The sequence below is a fragment of the Atta colombica genome, unplaced genomic scaffold, assembly GCF_001594045.1.
Source record: "Atta colombica isolate Treedump-2 unplaced genomic scaffold, Acol1.0 scaffold12, whole genome shotgun sequence".
NCBI lineage: Eukaryota > Metazoa > Arthropoda > Insecta > Hymenoptera > Formicidae > Atta > Atta colombica.
The window spans coordinates 1,585,066-1,606,489 of record NW_017259206.1 but is presented as its reverse complement, the minus strand read 5'-3'; the positions used below and the strand labels follow the sequence as shown (position 1 = coordinate 1,606,489).

At 28.9% G+C, this 21,424-nt stretch overlaps 1 protein-coding gene across 1 annotated transcript in view; it reads left to right on the top strand.

Annotated features, from left to right (window-relative positions):
* LOC108694252 (Down syndrome cell adhesion molecule-like protein Dscam2) overlaps positions 1-21,424 on the top strand; it is a 168,243-nt gene that overhangs the window by 114,965 nt on the left and 31,854 nt on the right. The window contains exons 6-7 of the mRNA XM_018203617.1: positions 18,099-18,260; positions 20,040-20,323. Of these exons, the coding sequence (XP_018059106.1) occupies positions 18,099-18,260; positions 20,040-20,323 (446 nt within the window). The remainder of the gene's footprint in view (positions 1-18,098; positions 18,261-20,039; positions 20,324-21,424) is intronic.

The following is a 21,424-nucleotide window of genomic DNA, read 5'->3' as shown; positions in this document are numbered from 1 at the left end:
TTAATATTAATATAATATATTAATATAATAATAATTTTTATAAAAATCCATTTTAAATAAAAAATTAATCTAATTATTTGACAGCCATTTCATTAGTTAAATTTTATATTTATTTTAAATATGAAATCAAAAGATTGTATAATATCGAGTTTAGATACAATCATTATCGGATAAGACGATAAGCAATTAAACTGTTGAAAATGATTTATCGAAATATTAATTATGTGATCGATGATGTATTTATGCCTGATGTGCATGCATGAATAAACCAGCGCCTGAACTTTATTGATAAATTTTACACCATCATTTTTTTAATTAATTTCGATTGACTCGGAGTGGCTTCAAATTGAAAAGAATCATTATGATTAATTTAATCCATGATATTAAGCGACTATATTATTATGTTAATGTGGATGATATTTGTAGTTTGCTGAGGGTACAAATATACATGCTTTATTCTTGTGAATAAATTTATCCTTTAGAATTAATACTACATTTATTGAAATATTTTATGATTTTATCATAAAAAATTGCTTTTGAAAAACATGATGTATTTTTCACTAGAAATGCGATTTGTAGAAAAATTAAAGTTAATGAGATATGTGTATGTACAAAAAATAGTTTTTATTTTAGAGTCTTTGTAACAAATTTATTCAAATACATTGCAATATTGCTGGAACGTTTCGTTGCAATATTACAAAAAGCGGGCATCTTAACATCGTTAGAATCTTACAGCAACATTTCGCAACCACCATGCAATATTGCAATGTTTTAGTAAAATCTGTAATGTTTCTGCAATCTTTCTGTGCTGTATGGATAGAATGTTTTAAACCCTACTTTTTGTTTGAAACATTTTTCTCAAGAATGCTTAGTTTAAAAATATTAAAAGGTTTCCACACTTTTGACAGACCTGTATAATTATATATGTTTATCATACATATAATATATTATAATTATTTATCATACATGAAAAATTTTTTACCAGGATATATTGTATAATAATATCAGTACTTATGTTAATGTTGCAATTCAAAAGTTGTTTTTGCGTTTCCAAAACAAGCTTACAAAATAGTAGACATGTATGTATCCTGCATAAATACTTCCATACGAATTACGCAATATTTTATGTCACAAATTTAGCGGCAAATGTGCACTGTAAAACCGCACTAAGGTCGACATACGTGTTTAGCTGGGAGTGCAAAAAACTCGCACTTTTGGCAACCTCGTGTAGTGCTGCTATCTGAATAAGTTTTTGGTGTGCACTCAATGCAGCCCAATGAAATACGCTATTAATCAATTCTTTAAATTGTAAGCGTACAGTTGCTACTTTTCGATATATTAGTACAAGTGATAGAATATATTGATTATATTATGCATCTTCACGAGTTTGCATCTACACTTAACATATACACATTTACATTGCCAATTTTGTTTATTAATAACTTTTTAACGAAGAGCGATCAAATAAAATCTGTCGGACTTCACTCAGAGTCATAAGACCTTGATAACATATATCAAGATCATCGGAACTATTTCTGTTTTTGTGAATATTTACCATGTTTTATATGAAATATTAAGTACTGTATTAGAAATATAAGATAAATATAGAATAAAAGTACATCCATATTGTCTATTTCGCATTTTCTATATTTCGCTATACAATATTAATAAAGTCTATTGTAAAGGAATAATAGCTCGTTAAATTTTTTTCTAAATTAAGTAATTGTAAAGGAATTTCACAATTAAATCTTATATTTCTTATTTTATATATTTAAGTATATCTTATTAGGAGCTGTCAACAATTATATCTAAATATTGATTCCATAACTTTATATATTATACTTTTATCCAAACAAAAACGGTTTTGTATAATATAATCTACAACGTTAATATAATAATTTATTAACATTTTTATAATATATTTACTTGTTTGCTTCATTTGAGTAATTAATGTTCGAGTAATTATGTTTTATAAAATAAATTTTCTTAATTAATGTAAAGTACAATAAAACTAGAATTACTTATTTAAGATACGTTCAGGACATACAGAATAGTTCACTTAAATCGAACATATTGAATATTTCACTTATTTTTGATAAAAAAAAAATATTTCAAATGAAAATGTAACAGTTCGTATTTTGGCCGCGTTGTTTTTTTTCTAAGTGGAGACTTCAAAAAGATATAAAGATAATATTTTTAAATCGAATTATATGATTCTTTTTACATAATATGATTCCCTAATTATTCTACATATAAAAATATTAAGATAAAAAGTAATAGTTTACAAATCAAAAAAGTAATAATTTAGATATTTCACACTTTATTCTAACACATTTTGACATAAAATAAATTATTAATTTTTTGGCAACTGTACTCTAATACTTTTATGCATAGAATAATAAGATGAATCAATTGTGCGGAGAAAACACACAGTTGCTATTTAAAAAAATACATAGTTGCACATTGTAAATTGCATAATTTTTTTAACAACAACTGTTTTCTGCATATTAATTGATTCAACTTATTATTCTATGCATAAAAGTACTAGTCCGGATTCTCATACAAACAACAGTATTTCGACATAGAGCGCTAATTGATAAAAAGCTGATTGTGGGAGTAAAATTTACCTCTATTACCCATTTTTCACTAATCAGCATTCGGTGTCAAAACATTGTTGCCCGTATAAGAATCCGGACTTAAGATATAATTGTCAAAAAATTTATAATTTATGAGATATTTGATATTCCATGTCAAAATGTGACAGAATAAAATGTAATATGTCTCGTAAATTATTGATTTTTTAAATATCTCTATTTTTATATATGCAGATTAATTAGAGGAATCAATTATTGAAAAAAATCACATAATTCCATTTAAAAAAGAGTGGAGGTGACCTTCATATTTTTTTTATGCTTCCACTTAGAAAGAAAAATAATATGACTAAAATACGTTCCCTCAAAACCGTTCCATTTTATTTGAAACATTTTTTTATATCATTAAAAATAAGTGAAATATTCAAGATGATCAATTTAAGTAGACCATCTGTATATTCATAAATGATAGAAATCTGTTATTCATAAATGACAGAAATTTCCTTATCTTTATTTGATATGGTTAATATATCATAACAAATAACTTTGGATCAATCTATATTTAGAAAGGAGATGAATATTTTTCGCTGAGGCAAATCATATTATTTAAAAAATCTAAAATGTTTTGTTGTGTTAGAAATTATAGTGGAATTACTCGCAATTTATTGTATTATTTAAAGTATTATTTAATTATACTTAAATATTAGTATATTTTAAAGTGCTTACAAAAAATTTAGACATATACCAATACCGATTGTCGCGGAAAATTTTCAAAAATATTTCAACCTTTCACATCTCATATGCAACAATTCTGAAAGGATTCTGCAATATGTCATATGAAATGCTTTAACAGAAATGTTTCTAAAATCTATCATATTCAATAAATTGGAAAACATATTTAAATAGAACAAAAAATCGTTATAATGTAAAAATGACTCTACAATGTTTAATAAAAATCTTTTTTTATCAATCACAATTCAATTTAATTGTCATTTTGATGTTATCATGAGATGTTTTACTTTAATTGCAAAAAACTTTTATATGAATAATGGTATTACAGAAAAGTGTAAATGATTTTTTAATAGCGATAATGTATACGTGCTTATACATATAATATGATTAATTAATCAAAATAATTGGCACTACAATTATCAGTTTTGAGAAATACTTCAAGTTTATTTCAACAAGTTTTATAATCTGTAAATAGAACACAAAACTTTTAATATATTGTAGACATATTTCGTGAGGGACTGTTTGTTTTGCATGATCGTGTCGAATATTCTCGTCCCGCCCTTTCGCGCTAGACAAAGACGAGAATGAAAATATCCCGGAATCCGTGACGCGGTTTTTCCAGATTTGGCGATTGGCCGTGCGCGATCGCATTGATTGCCACCTCACGCCCTCTGACGGAGGAGAGCGGGCCTGTGGACTCGAACATTCGAGGGCTCTTAGTCGAAGATTAGATTCTCTCTGTGGAACAGACTATTATCACAATATGTTAAGTACTTCAGAAATTATATTTAAATGTATGTTCAATTGATACTTAAATAATATTTAAATTTATTATGTCGATACAATAAATTTAAATATTATTTAAGTATCAATCAAGTATATATTTAAATATCATTTTTGACGTACTAGAAATACTTGAAACCTTTTTGACAAGATTTCAAAAAGATTACAGATTTTTTTCTGTAACATTTTAACCTTTCAACAAAGTTTCATGTACAAAAATCGTAGATATTTTGCTATTCCAGAGCTGTCTCAGAAATGCTGCAAACATATTTTTCAATTTTTATGAAATGTTTCACTTTTCAGTTGAAAAATTTCTGAGATATTTCTGAAAACTTTTGGTGCTGTATGAGTAATCATTACATATAAGTACATATAGTGTAAAATATATGTATAAATAGATTATAAAATTAATAATAAGTATAGGACTACAAGTCAAGCAAGGCTAATGCTGTGTTATTATGAAACAAAAGTTTATTATAACATATACGTTCATTATAACATACGTTTTGATCTTAATTGGATCATTCTCAATGTTGAAATTAATACAATTTAAAAAACAACTTATTTGAAAAACACTAACATAACAAACATATGAAATAATTTAGATAATTAATTACAATAATATATAAACTCATCGCACAATATATGTAAAAATTTCCATTATAGATAGTATTGATAGTATTGTTCAACATATCAACGTGAGAAATTAGATGTCGAAAAATTCAAATAAAAATTTGAATCTGTAGATACATTACAGCGCATGTGATCAACGGCTCTTTCTTTTTAATTTTGTATTGTCCTTATCAAATTTCTGTCATTCTTATAATCTTACATTATTATTAGCTAATGCGTTATTTTTCGTTCTGGACAGTAATATATAATCATACACTGACGTTCTTTTGCTGTATAAATTTTCTAACAAGACGAAGATTTTTCAATTATTGATACCAACATTTTGATGTCTTGACATTGAATGTCAAGAATGTCAAAAACTACGAAGTGTATTTTCATTTGCCATCGACCGTACACAGTAAGTTTATTTCTCTGACGAATTCTAATGTATTTTATATGCGTTATTGTTCCGTTCAACTAACAAGATGAAGGTCCTTCTTAATTTTATTGATACTAACAATTATATAATTTTTCAATGCAAAGTACATGTTTAATCTTCGATCAACTTTATGTTATGTTTTTTACCGTTTAGACATATTTTGTAAACATTGATAATGATCCGATCGTGAACAAAACATTTGTTATTGTTAGCTGGCATGTTATTAAATTTCATAATTAATTTATTAAGATTTTTATTTATCTATCAATATTTTTATAGGTCAAAAAATTTTTGGCTCGTAGCCCTTTTGCCTTTAACTTGTTTGTAAAAACTTATATTTTTATATTATTATTATTGTAACAATTAAAGAATTATAGTTTTGCAATGTTTGTGGAATATTACAAGCATATTACTGACATTTTGCAGGCATATTATTAATTTACATTTCTGTAATACCTCTGTAATGTTACATTGCAATCTGTAATACTGCAGCAATATTCAATCTTTTGTGCTGTATGGGTTATGACTTTACGGACTTCATTGTGATTGATCAATTCGCTTACTGCTTACATTTTACTGCTTAAGTTTTTTATGTGCCATGGCTTTAGAGCTACCGCTCACAAAATTTCTAACAATAACCTTAAGAATGTAGAGCTAAAACAGTATCCTAATTGACTCATCAGCTTAAATTCATATCTTACTATTACGGAATGTTGTGTGCGGCAACCCTTAAGAAGATCCTAAAGCCTCCTGTTTTACTTTGATTAAATCAGATATTTTTTGTATAACAAATATTTCATTCTTCTTTCACTGATTCGAAAATCCTTTTCCAGGATTAAAGTATACGTGTCTGGTAAGTGGAGTCTATGCCAACAATGATCAAAAATTGCAAAATTAATATATTTTTTATCATTTCTTAGTGTAACATGATGTTTCAGTTGCCAAGTCGTGACATTTGCTTGATAAGAAAGCTTTGCAACTTATACGTACGAGATAGTTCATGATGCATTAACACGCATATGCAAAATATTTGTTAAAATGCATGCGTAATATCGAAAAATATACGATATATTAAATTATAAACAAAATCCTGAAACGTGACGCCAATTACATAAATTGTCTCTAAAATTGATTTAATACAAATATTTACCCAAATAGAACACCAAGTCATTATGATATCAAAATGATGTCAAAATGACTCCAAAATGATCATTAAAAGTCATTTTTCAATCATTTTCGATTCATTTTAATATCATTTTGGCATTATCATGACTTACTGTTTCTACTTGGGTAAAAAATTGAGAATATAACATATATGCAACAACGTATATGCAACTATACAGATACTGAAATACATAAAAGAATATTATGAATATGATCGATACTTTGTTTTTAGACAATATTTCTTATCGTCATCTAATCCGTTGTCTCTTGCTAGATCTAGATAGTGATGAATGATCTCTTCTGCATATATTCTGGATATTGATATATGGGATTTGGTTTTAACATCAAATCAAATGGTCATCAAATGATCTTTTTTAAAAGAGGTGTTCATAGCAAAGATATTTTCGGTGATTTGCCATTACCTCCGAAGAAGTGATCACTGATTAGTGCATTTGAGAATGTTATGGCTATACAGAATCAATTAAAAATATCAATAAAACAATCAATCAAAAGAAGTTAATATCAATATCATATTCAAAATATTTTGATAATATTATGGCCCGTGAATATACTCTGAACTGCAAAAAACAAAACAATTTTACTTATATATGTTCTCATGCAGTAAAATAATCATAATATTTTTCTGCAGTTTTAGGTTAATAACTTTTAAACGAACAAATGAATATAAGTAACTTTTACATAAATATTTATTATTGTTTGATCAATATATGTTTAAAATGTGAATTCTTAATATACTTCCTTATCAAATTTACAAATAAGCATTACAAAATACAATTTTACATAAAAATCAAGACTATCAAAAATAATAAATAACTTTTAAACCAATAAGAGAATTGTACTACACAGATATTCAGACGTAATAATAAAACAATCTATGAAATTTTTATATTTTTGGCAATATTTTGAAATGTAACACATGTACATCCTTAATTACTAGATGGGAAGAATGTTCGTCTTTAAATGCGGAAAAAACTGTGTATGTACATAGGAACGTAAGCGAAATCGAATCCGAATTTACACATCGCGAGTCGGATTACAGATCACGAGGATATATGTTATTTGTACCTTTTTATATTAATATTTCTTATACAAAAATAAAACTTTAGAAACAAACTAGAAAATGTTTTCTTAAATATTATAGTATATACATATGTTATTTTTAAAACTTTGTTAATAACTTTTTGACGAAGAACGATAGCCACCTAAAACCTCTCGGAAAGTTTGGTTGGAAATGGTATATAATACAACTATATAACACGAGTATTACCTGCTTTAAAATATATTTGCTATTCATGTACTGTAGGGAAGTGAGAGTCGAAAGTGAAAGTCACGCGCCCCTTTGTTTTGGGGAGAGGGGGTGAGTAAATATGTACAATATTTCATAAATATTGTATAATTGTTGTAAATGTTATGTAATTGCCATATAAATGTCATATAAATGTGTTATATAGTTGAACTTTTATTGTTAATAACTTTTTAACGAGGGATGACTGCAACCTAAAACCAGTCGGAGGTCATTCAGGGTCATAATCTTGACAACATATGTTAAGGTCAAAGTCATCAGCGAGGTGTCCCTTAATCTGAATAATTATCACATCTAAGTGAATGTATGTAAAATTTTTTAAAATCTTTTCACTTCTATATAAAAAATTTTTGTTGATTTGTATACATACTTCATATTGTTTTGTGAGACGCAAACATGTAAGGCGTAAATTTCTTTTTTTTTGAGAGTTTACCAATAAATACACAATTGCCTTCAAGTTGACATTATAACGCAACATTATAAAGATTAAGTTATGGTCTGTCTTTCAAATAGGTGTATCGGTTTATGCTGCACCTGGATTTTATATTTAAACTTATTATTATAAAAAAAATAAACAAAGATATAAATGAAACTGATTTGGAAACTACAAACATATAAAAATATAAGATATTATCAACAATATAGTCACTATTATGTCAAATTTAAACTATGTATTTTGCAAAAGAAAATCGTAAGAATTTTATTTTTGCATGTATAGAATTCCTTTTTAGTTAATTTTGTATAAAAACAAGCCACAAATATATAAATTAGTTAAATGAGTTTTTACTTCTTTAATTATCGAAACGGATGTTTTTATCAGTATTAATGAAATACAATAATTATTTCTGAGAAATAAGAAGACGTCTATTTAGAAGACCAGTGTAGACGATTTTCCTCTAAACAATATCAAGATATATTAATACGCATACGCAAACTATAAAGTACATACATAATATAGAAATGTGTATATAATATCGACGTTAAATTTTAATTATATTAATTTTAATTATATTAAAATATATATGTAAAATATATTAACAAGATATATTAATAAGATAAAATATTAATAAGAAAGGAAACAAGATTGTTTATGTTAAATACATTACTTTAAATACGAAGCGCTACGGTCTGAATATTAAGATGTTGAACTATTATATATTATATATTCATATAAATGAATTGATTTCAGAAATGATAATTACCGATATGGTTGTCGGACTTTCAACGCAATCAATTTGAAATATTAATAATCCCCCCAAATTTCCCAAATTAATCTTTAAAAATTGTAACAAACTTATTGCGAAAAATATTGCCTCGGCCGGGAATCGAAAGACTTAGGACGCTCGCACGGAATGCAAGAGATGCGGTTCAACTCCCGGCTGAGGCAATATTTTTCATAATAAGTTTATTACAGTTTTTTAAAATTAATTTGGAAAATTTGGAGGGATTAATATTTCAGATTGATTGCGTTGAAAGTCTGACAACCATCGGCATGCAATTATCATTTCTGAAATTAATTCATTTATATGAATTAATTCAACATCTTAACATTCAGATCATAGTAGCTTCGTATTTAAAGTAAAGTATATTAAGTACACAATATAGAATTATACATAGAATTCTATAATCTGATGCGAATTATAAGTCTAAGAGATCTATGTATATAAGAAAAGGACCAAATAATGTAACGAATTTTGTCTAACTTTAAATATATTTTAGTACTTATACTTCATAATTTATGAACAAGTAGCGATGCAATATTCAAGTATTTGCAAAAAATTGACATTGAAAGTCATGAAATTTTTAATTAAATTATTTGTATGATCTTAGGCATTAATGTTATGATTATAAAATAATAATTTCTCTACTACTATGGTTTTTGTGTGATTTTGGGTGATTTTTCTTTTGTAAAATGAGACAAATATATTTTCGTTAAATTTATTACGATTGCATGTACCGTGCTTCTTCTATGATGATTAATTTCTTGTTTTCCAAGACGTGTAGAGAAGTTGAAATACTATCTTCGACATTCATACGCTTAGATATAAAATGCTTGCATTTATATTAAATGTATAAAACGCAACTAACATATAAAAAATACAGACTATGGAAGAAAATAATGATCTTTAACTTAACATTAACTTTGTATTATGTAGTTTTTATTAACTTATTCGCGTCGAGTGTTTCTGATATCCAACATTATATCATAATTTTTCGTTTTTTTTTTAATGTTTTACAACTGAAGAGCAGATTTTCAAGATATGTTTCGTATTAAAATTTATAATTAATATTTATAATTATTATTTTCAGAAAACGAGAAAGAAAACTATCAGCGTTTTATAAAGAATAATAATCAGTAGGATGTGAAATGTTAAACAAAATTGCTAAACAATTGCTAAAAATGTTAAAAATGTAATGTTACAAATGCATTTTGTTTGTCTCTAGTTAAAAGATATAATGCACTTCGAATGTCTAGATTTTTTAAGAACATAAATTGACGATAAAGAAATGTTTTTTGAATATCCTAGAGCTTATAATAGGAGTCTTTCAACACTGAACATATCGCTATCTATAACTCAAAAAATAAAATTTTAAACAAAATACACTTTGGAAGTCAGTTCTTCAATTGTTATATTCTATATATCGTTTAGATAAAGATAAATGCAAAAATTGTTTTAATTATGAAACCTAATGCATTAATAATATGTATAAATAGCACATTCGTACATATTGTACACAATATATAGCAAATTATAGAGCTGGCGGGATTACTCTTAGCTGGCTTGGACATTTTCCACGTAAATATATAAATAATGAAAAATTAAAAGAAATTGAAATTCATATCAAAAAGATGCGTAACATTCACTTTTTTACACTTATGAAAACATTATAAGAAAAGCTCTTCATTCGCAACATTTATACCGTCGCAATAATAAGAACCATTATCTGTTGGTTTTATAAGAAATATAAAAATATATTAATCGAAATGAAACAGGATACATATCGTGTATTATTATGCCATTATATAGAATCACTGTCGTTTTAAATAATGTCCATCCGTTGTAGAATCTCGTATAACCAAAGCGTAGCAAAAGAAATATAGTACCTCGTGCGTTTCCTCGCGGTTTTTCTCATTACAGAGTAATCTCGCGGAAAAGCGAAGCGAAAGATCGCCTTTCGTTACTCGCGCACAAAGAATGGATTTATTCGTTATTGCTGTCGTACAACATACTACAGAGAGAAAGAAAGGAAAGAAGCACTCCGTCCATTTGCCAGAGATCGTCGTCTTTCGAACATCTCATAACGGATGATACAAAGATGAATGACGAGTGCCTTTGTGTGCACCGGAAATCGACACTCGAGGGATGAACACAAATGCGCGCGAGCCACTATCGTTTCGTACGCGATGCTGCTTTGAAGCATTTCACATCTCCTCTGAAGACAGAATGAAAAGGAGTGCGGGTGTGTATGAGGACAATCCTTTCCTTTAATTCTTCTTCTATCTCCTCCAGAACGGTTGAGATTCGAGGAGGGAAAAAGGACTGATGATGCTCGGCGAGAAATGAAGGAGGAAAAAAGGGCAAAGAGGAGCGGCAAAGTGCTCGAAAGAGAGAGAGCGGGAGAGGGGAGGAAGGAGCACGCGATTTTGATCAGGAAAAAGTTGGAGTACTCGATCGTGAAGCCTCGCGAAAGGGTAGCACAATCGGAAGTTCTCCATGTCGCCTCGACTCGAGGAGAGAGAGAGATTCTCTCTCTCATCGACTCGCGTTTTCCATTCGAGAGCGAGTTTTCCCCACTTCTCCACCGTAGCTACAATCGAACGCAGTACTTTATCTTTTGCCACTTTACAGAGCGGAGAATTTGACAAACGGTCTTTTACCTGTCTGCATTCCCGATACACGCGGCAAGTCGTTACATCCGATACACGATACTACATTTTTTGCTTGTGGGAAAAATATTTGCACATTTGTCGCATAAACGGGATCAGTTTGTGCCGTTCGTACACAATGGAGTCATACGAAAAGATAGTCGGAATAAACAGTAGATGAAAAAGGAATTATATAATAAAAGGAATGATTGACTTTCCCAATGCATTCCGAAATTTTAGAGCAGAATTTTAATAAAAAAATAATAAAAATTTTAATAAAAAATATCCAATAAAACTTTAGAGAGAAAATCTTTTCCAAGAGAAACAGGACCGAGAAAGGTTAAAGCAATCTGCATTCCGGATGGTACGGAATGAAAGACACTTTCCTCACCGTGTCCGCTCTTTTCTTCTCCTCCGAGACTGCGGATGTAGCCCGGCAAATGCTCGGCGAAATGAAAATTTATTGGCAATATCGCGACAGAGATGGTTGGGCAGAGCCGCGCCACGCCGCGCCAGGCCATAGTTCTTCTACGAAAAATACATTCATATAATACGTTTCAAGTCGTCTACCTTCCCTGAGGGGCGGTCGATTGTCTCGCGAGACCAAAACGTGTGTATCGCGCAGTGCGGCGATTCCACTTGTGAAATATTACCACGTTATTAAGACTCACGCTCTCGGGTCCCGCCTCGCGCCCACGAGGAATGTATTATACGAATTTATATGCGCGCATATATGTACGAGTGGCGCACCGTAAATTTGTCGCAAGATTTATGCGACACTGATACATCCCGACACTCGATATATCGCGCGAATAACTGTCGCTGCACACGGGCCGATCGATTCGAAAGTGCCCGGACAAATCGCACGGATAAGATCCTCTCTCCGGAACTCGTAGAATTTATTGAATTCCCATGGACACGCGCAACTTTTAAGTACTTTTACGACACGCCGTACCGTACTTCCGAACTCCTCTGTCTCTTCTAACGACTCGGCTATCCAGATCCTATCGACTAACTTTCCAACTGAATCTTTACATGGATATTTAAATTTCCATTTACTGTCGAACATTACAATCTTAATAAAATACATTACAAATAGTTTAGTAAGAACTGATATTCATAAAAAAGGTATAATATTTATTTAAATTTGAGACATCATTTCTAAATTAAGACATATAAATGGAATTATTTTAACTTGGGAATAGCCATCTGGAAGTTTTTTACCTCAACGATTAAAAATGAATTGTTGTAAAATTGTGTGGATATGTTTTGATTTAATACATAACATATTTTCTTTCTTTTTTAATAACTATTCTTTACTTTTAAATATGTAATTCCATTGAAAACACGCAATAAAAAAAACGTTGTATTAATTAAAATCTTCATTTTTTAGAAATATTGTCATAATGTTACGTAATCAAATAAAGTTACATAAAATACTTATTTCGTTTAATATTTATTTAATTTCTATTTACTTTTTTAGAAAATTCTGTCTGTGTGTGTGTGTGTGCGTGTGTGTGCGTGTGTGTGCGTGCGTGTGCGTGCGTGTGTGTGTGTGTGTGTGTGTGTGTGTGTGTGTGTGTGTGTGTGTGTCTATGTGTGTGCGATTAAATTTATATCCATAATGTTCTCAAATATTAATAATAAATCGGTAAACGATCAATAATATATAATATTAATAATAATAATTTAGATAAAAATAGAGACTGGGACTCGTCAGCACAAGAGGCAAATCAGTATCGCGTTCAGTTTATGTATTTACGGTGGAAGAAATAATGGAAAAGTCAAATATTTGAAAAACCGTTAATACGTCGTACGCGATTATCGAAGCGTACAAATGGAAACGAGTTGCTGCAAAATATCTGTTTTATAACATAGATACATTTCCTTAAATTTCATTTAAACTAAAAAACAAGTATTACAATAGAAAAATCTAGGAAAAATCTATATTTAAGAGAAGGCAAATAAATTATTCAACATTTCATAATTTCATATTAATGTTCTTCGATTTAAAAAAGTAAATCTAAATACATTATTAGTAAAAAAGAAAAATGTCTAAATAAAAATTATTTACGCGTTTCTTCCATGGTCAGATCCATTCTTGGAATGTCAACGTGATACTATATCAGGTTGCTCCTCGCCCTGATGAAGTGGACTGCAAGGTTCACGAAACATTGGCATTCCAAGAATGGATTTAAACACGGAAGAAACCCGCAAAACACATAATCTTTATATAGAAAACACTCATGGGAGCCTCAAGAATATTAAGAAAAATATCTATTACTATATGACATTGTTTTGAATAATAACAGTAATTTATAATAATGAAATGAGTAAAATTTAGATGAGCTATGTTAGATATTTTTAGAGAAAGATTAGTTTGACTTACTATCACCACGCGTGTGAATATTCAATTACAACTTAACTTATAAAACGCTTTATATTTCTATTTTAAAATAACCTAGAAATAAAATAATTTATATTTGTTTTTTTTTATAATACATTTTGCTATTTATTACAAAATAATTTTAAAAAAGTATTCTTCAATCTTTACTTACAAGTACATGTTTATTATCTATTTTATTTTTGTTATATTTTTATTAATATGAAGTTTATCATAGTTTATCAATTTACACCGTGATATATATATCAATTTATTCCAAGGGAGCAAGTTAGCTATAATACATATTCGTATTATAGATACTTACTACAATACAAAGAAATTTGTATAGAGTACAGAATCTGCCTTAAAAATTTTCTATCATATTGGTACATTTTAATTGTAAAAATTATACTACGTTATTTTAATTTAATTCTATCTGTAAATAAATTTATTTACAAATTTCCAGCATATTAAGATCTCTTTAACAGATGCCTATTGAACTTCAAAATTTAATTGTGATGTTATCTCTGTAGTTTAGCTCTCTTTTTAAGTCCAAAAAAATTAATTTGACATAGTTAAGATGACTACAAATATGTACATGTATTGTACATATAGTAAATACAAATTATTATATATTATATTAATATTAATATATAGTAAATACAAATTCATTGAATTATTTAAGCATTAAAGCTCCAGCTTCAACTTATGGACCTGTATTTTCTATTCCTATTGATTTCATTTCCTATTGTTTTCATACATACGGTCCAATAAAATTATTGTTCGTATTGATGAATAGATTTATATTAGTAGTATATAAATATTAAAATTCAGAAAAGAAAACGGTTCAATAATTTAACAGATTAAATGATATAAAATGAACACTTAGGATGTTATATGAATCAGATTTTTTTATAAATAATCAAAATTTATATACACAATAATATTCGAACAGATATTTCGAATTCTATCGGATCATTCTCAATGTTAAATCAAAATTTAAAATGTTAAGTAATGGCACAAGATTGGCAAATTCGCAAATTAATCATACAATAAACGCCTATTTTATGCATTTATTGTATGATTAGAATTTATATATATTAATTTTACTTACATTAATTGTATATAAATTAATTGTATATAATATTGTATATAAATTTTGATTGTTTATAAAAAAGTCTTACTCACATAACATCCTGAATTCATAGCCCCAATTTATATTATTATATATAAATATTAATTATTGTAGTTTAAAGTTAATTAATATTCTTTAAATAAAGAATATTGTATAGTTGATAAATAATCATCAACTTTAACTTTTCTTTTAAGAATTTGCAATTCTCTCAATCTCCCATCATCAAAATCATCAAAAACAATGATATTATCTTTAAACGATTATGCATTCTATGATCACATGTTATAGTACGTATAACATATATTGGACTATCATTGGATGCGAACAATGAGAAGTTATTGCGCTACTGTAATATATTGCAATCATTCGCGTTTATCTCATGTTCGCAATTCCTTCATTCTCTCATATTTTTAGAAATAATACGTTGTATAATAATACTTTCTCTTAAACATTGGACAATTTCTCATACAGCCTACGTAACTCTCAAATTTCTCACAAAAATTTTTCATAAAATTCTCGCAGCATTGTCAAATTTCTGATCTCGAATTAGATATCAAATAAAATTCTTCTTTAAATTATAAATGAAGACGAGAAAAAACCCTTAAATGTCTCTGAACGATCCAAAGTCCGAAACGTGCTCTGCGAGGTACTCTGTCTGATCAGAAACTATCAGTAACTGCATAGAGACAAGAGATCTTAGGGATAAACGCTGTTGGATGTCGTTTCTAGGTCGACGTATTTGAAAAGCCATGACGAAATTGACTCCCTCCTTTCTCGCTACCTCTTTGCGACGCCAACTGTTTTGCCTTTTCGATGAAAAATTATTCGTCAACGAGGTAGAGTGCAAGAGACAGAAAGGGGGCACGAGCAAAGTGTTTGGAAAACGAGAATGGAAGAGCAAGAAAGACTATTTGGAGATTGTGTCAGTCAAAACGCTGTCATTGAACACTTGAACTCATTGCATTGTAACAACTCCTGAAAATCAATTATGCGACAAACTTGGCGAACGTTACAAGCGAACGCGATAGAATATTATATGTGCGATTGATGAGTATATACAATAATAGAAATTGTATTACAATATAAATGACATTTGAGGTGACACTTTAAATCTTTTGAATCTGCCTCCATATATTTGCATTATAATCCACATAAACAATAATATATAATTTTCATTTAGCAAAATACAGAATTGTTAATGAAATAGAACATAAATAAGGTAAACGTCCGGGTAACCAGACATATACCTATGTCCGCATATTTAAACTGTATTTGTTTACATTATTATTAAGTATTTTTTAAAATATAATGCTATAATTTATAAAAATGCTTTTTTAAATATAATACTATAATTTAATTATAGTAAAGCGTATAATTTAATTGTATCTTTAAAATACAATAAATTATAATATTGTGACAAAAAATTCATTTGAGAGAGAGAGAGAGAGAGAGAGAGAGAGAGAGAGAGAGAGATTAATTAATAATAATAAATTTTGTGTGTTAGATGCCACTGGAACGTTTACCTTATTCCTTGACTTTTCTTTGACTAAATTTTCCTTTGAAAATAAAAATAAAGAATCGTATTGAGTGTCACTTTTCTTTAAAGAGATCATGGATATATACAAAAAATTATCCATAAGAATAAAATGAAGAATTACTTGTAAAAATAAGTTTAAAAAAAATATAAATAACAAATACAATGTATAATACAACTTACAATATGATTACCGGCATATACATTCAAAAACGAATAAATTATAAAAACGGCAAATATTTTGTCTTTGTTTTACTTATTACTTATTAAGATTTAATCATCTCATTAAAATACTAAATTCTAATTACAATCTTAATTAGAAATGTTTTACTTTAACTAATTACATAACATAATTTTGAAAAGTTCAACAATATGTATTTTATCATACAATGTAGAGATAAAATGAAACGGAAATGAAATATCTCTCCCAATAAATCCGTTCCGTTTGAAAAATACATGATTATTGAAGTATTGTAAATATTCTGTATAACTTTTTTTCAATCTTGCTCTGCATAATTTGTAGTTTTCTTTTTCAATTTATCTGTTAATGGTTTTCTATTGGATTGTCCGGAAAGTTCGTGCCACAAAAGATTTAAATTTAATAAATTTGAAATTAAAAATTTTAATCTTCTGCCTTTTAATTTTCCTTCAAAATCGGCACGAACTTTCCGGAAAACCCAATACATATTGCTTAATATAAAATTAAAATCTATAAAAAATTTACATTATTTCTTTAAATAATTAAAAAATTCTATTTAATAGTTTTTGAAAAAGTAAAATTTAAACATATAGAACTTGATATTACAATAATTTTATTTTAGATTAATAAATTCCTCGATTTCTTGACTTTTCTTACTTTTTCTTGACCATTTTTTCCCTGACTTTTTCTGATTTTCCCTGATTTTTTCTGTTTTCCTGATTGCTAACAATCTTAAAAATGAGAGTTTTTTTTAATTATATTTCTATATTTTAAAGCATTAAGTGTATGTTCATTTGCTTTATCAACAACACAATCCAGAAAATGAAAAATTCTAGGAAATAAATTTGGATGTCTTGATTTTGAATCTCATTAAGATTTTAGAATATTATATCTTAAAATTCAATTTTGGCGTAATAATTGATTATATTATAAAAGAACAAATTTTTTTAAAGTATAACATTTAGCATTTGTATTAAAATTAACTCTTGTCAAAATTTTCTTGTCAAAATATATATCGAATGTTAATATAATGTGATTTTTTTGTGTTATTTGAACATTTTATATTAAATTGATATTCAACATTTCTTAATATTAAAATATAACACAATATTTTTTCTTTATATTATTATTTTTCTTTATAACAATTATTAAGTTATATTATTGTAGCAGATATAACGCAATATATTTTTAATTTTATTTGTAATTTACTCATATAATATATAAGTATCTCCTAAAAGCTTATTCCATCCACATACAAGCTGAGATCGTGAATTTCTAAAAAAAAAGTGTAATAATGTTTATGGTTACTAAGTTGAAAGCATTTTTGTTCGCAGATGGTTTGCGCAAACAGGAGCAGAGCCAATGTTGGTACTCTCTGGACCTAGAACCAGACTTCTTGGTTCTGTGTTGGCCATCGAAGCAGTAACGTTAGAAGACAGCGGTATATATCGTTGCTCCGCTTCTAATCCTGGTGGCGAAGCGAGCGCTGAGATCAGGTAATGGAAGTTAAAAGTTCAAATAAATTATTTCTCAAATATCAACTTTATTGCATTATCTAAAATCCATTTATTATCCATTTTCGTGCGTTTCAATTACATTATTTTAATCGTTACATTACGCCATTTCGTAATGCTATTCGATGTACAACTTTGCTTCCGCCGTTTTCCTATAGATGGCTTTAGCGGTAAGTGGTGGTCGAAATAAATAGATCATAGACGTCATACAATAAACTTGGGCATCTGTCAACATAACCCCATAGAAACATTAGTCGATTTGTGTCTGCATCATAAAGTTATTCTCGATTGAAAATGTCAGTTTACGAGCCAAATTCTCGTCATTTGCGGGAGGTTTTAATTTTTTGCTTCAATATGAAGAAATCTGCGGCTGAGGCTCATCGAATGCTCTCAAATACTTATGGTGAGGTCGCTATTAGTGAAAGAACGTGTCGTGAGTGGTTTCAATGCTTGAAGAACGGTGATTTTGTCGAAGACCGACATAGCGGTAGAAGAGAGAAGGTTTTCGAAGATGCAGAATTGGAGGCATTACTTGAGCAAGACTCGTGTCAAAATCAAGAAGAATTGGCACGATCATTGGGAGTGACTCAACAAGCCATTTCAAAACGCCTCAAAGCCATGGGAATGATTCAGAAGCAAGGAAATTGGGTGCCGTACGAATTGAAGCCGAGAGATGTTGAACGGCGTTTGTTTGCTTGTGAACAGCTGCTTGAAAGGCAAAGACGGAAGGGATTTCACATCGCATTGTGACTGGGAACGAAAAATGGGTTCATTACGATAATCCCAAGAGCAGAAAATCATGGGGAGTTCCCGGCTATGTTTCCACATCGACGGCCAAACCGGATATTCACGGCTCCAAGGTCATGCTCTTGGTTTCATGTTTGGTGGGACCAGCTCGGCGTAGTGTATTATGAACTGTTAAAATCGATGAAACAATCACAGGCGATCGGTATCGAACGCAATTGATGCGTTTGAGCCGAGCATTGAAAGACAAACGGCCGCAATACAACGAGAGACACGATAAAGTGATTTTGCAGCATGATAATGCTCGACCCCATGTTGCGAAAGTGATCAAGACATACTTGGAAACGTTGAAATGGGAAGTCCTACCCCACCCGCCGTAAAAGATGACCAGTTTTTTCGACGCGGGATTCGTACGCTACCCGAAAGATGGGAGAAAGTAGTGGCCAGCGATGGACAATACTTTGAATCATAAATGTATAACCAGTTTTTTACAATAAAGCCTCGAATTTCGAAAAAAAAACGGCGGAAGCAAAGTTGTATACCTAATAAATTTATCAATTTTCAATAAATAATATTGATGTTCTTGTTGCAACTCTACACCGTAAAAAAACATTTAGCATTTGTATTAAAATTAACTCTTGTCAAAATTTTCGTAATATATATCCGAATGTTAATATAGTGTGATTTTTTTGTGTTATTTGAACATTTTATATTAAATTGATATTCAACATTTCTTAATATTAAAATATAACACAATTTATGAGTAAGTGCACAATTGACATAAAAATTATGTATAGTAAAACATAAATTTTAAGATAAATAAATAAAATGTTAATTTAACACATTATAAATATTAATTTATAGAAATGAAGAAATATATTTCCATAATTTATTTATAAATTGTATCAGTGTATATGATTTATATTAAATTTTTACATAATATTTGTATGTTTTTGGACTGACTGTTTGGGACACGTAAAATGTATTGAATTTAACACAAATTTTTAAATTGTATAGGTTAATTGTGACGGCGCCTCTTCACGTGGAAGTGACGCCTCCGTTGCTCAGTGTTCACTTAGGTGGCAACGCCGAGTTCAGATGCGAGGTCGGCACGCATCCGCAGGCTGGACCGCACTTTATCACATGGTACAAGGACGGCCGGCAACTTCCAGGGACAGGAAGGCAATCGGAATTACTGAAGCTCAACGGAATTGGAAGGGAAGACCGCGGCATGTATCAATGCATTGTGAGAAGGTCGGAAGGCGATACAGCTCAAGCATCAGCGGAACTTCAACTAGGCGGTATGTAAATACTTTTTCCGTCTTCCTGTTACGAATCACAGATATACCCGGGGAAGTTCCACAAATTTGAATTTTAGAATAAATATGATGTGTTAATGGAAAAACATCAAAAATAATAGAAATACGAAATAATTAGAAAATTTTTGTAGGATACACTGTACCCTAAATTAAATTCAATGCCAATTTATAATTCTAATTTGAATTATTTTTAATTATTATGTAGATCGCGCGCGCTATTACTTTTATTCAATATATTATTAATTAAAATAATAAGGTTAAACATTTTCTCAAGAAAATATATTAAATTTGGTTCTTTAATATTTACTAAGTGCGTACGTTAATATGTTTATTTTAAAACTAATCACAGAAATGGATTAATTTACATTTTAACATACGTGAAAAATAACGAAATGTTATTTAATTTAAGAGATTGATATCAACATAAATTACTTTAATGTGCAACAGTATATTCAATATTTTTAAGTTACACTTGAAATTGAATAAACATATTAATTCTTCAATGCCACTTTATAGCATTTTATCACATATATATCACAGAAATATTGTATAAAAATATTGCATAAGAATAAACATATTATAACAAGTTTCAAGTTTTTTTTAATCGAAACGCATAATAGTATAAACAAGAAAAAAATATATATATATATATCACACTTCTTAATAAAAAACAAATTATAGCATAACAAAGTAAAAGAATGAATCGAGTATTATATAAACCTATGCTGTATTGAAATAACACCAAAGGGTTAAGTGCTTTAACTAATTTGAAAGCATTACGGGAGAGTATCATGCTTGTCTTGGCGAGAAACAACTTTATGTAGATATATAAGGATAGTTTAATTTTAACCCCAGTGACGTGGGGGAGAGCAACCCTCCACTCGAGCGAAGAAGAGACATTTCGTCGATTAAAATACATTTACTATTAAAGGTCGGTGTAACAATCGTTTGTTTCACGATTTACGGAAAGTACTAATAATACAATGTTCCGATCATGAGTATAAGTATTATCTCCAGAGATAACCCATACAATAACGAAGACGTTTAGTACGGTGGTTCGATCTCCTTGCACCAGGATATTGA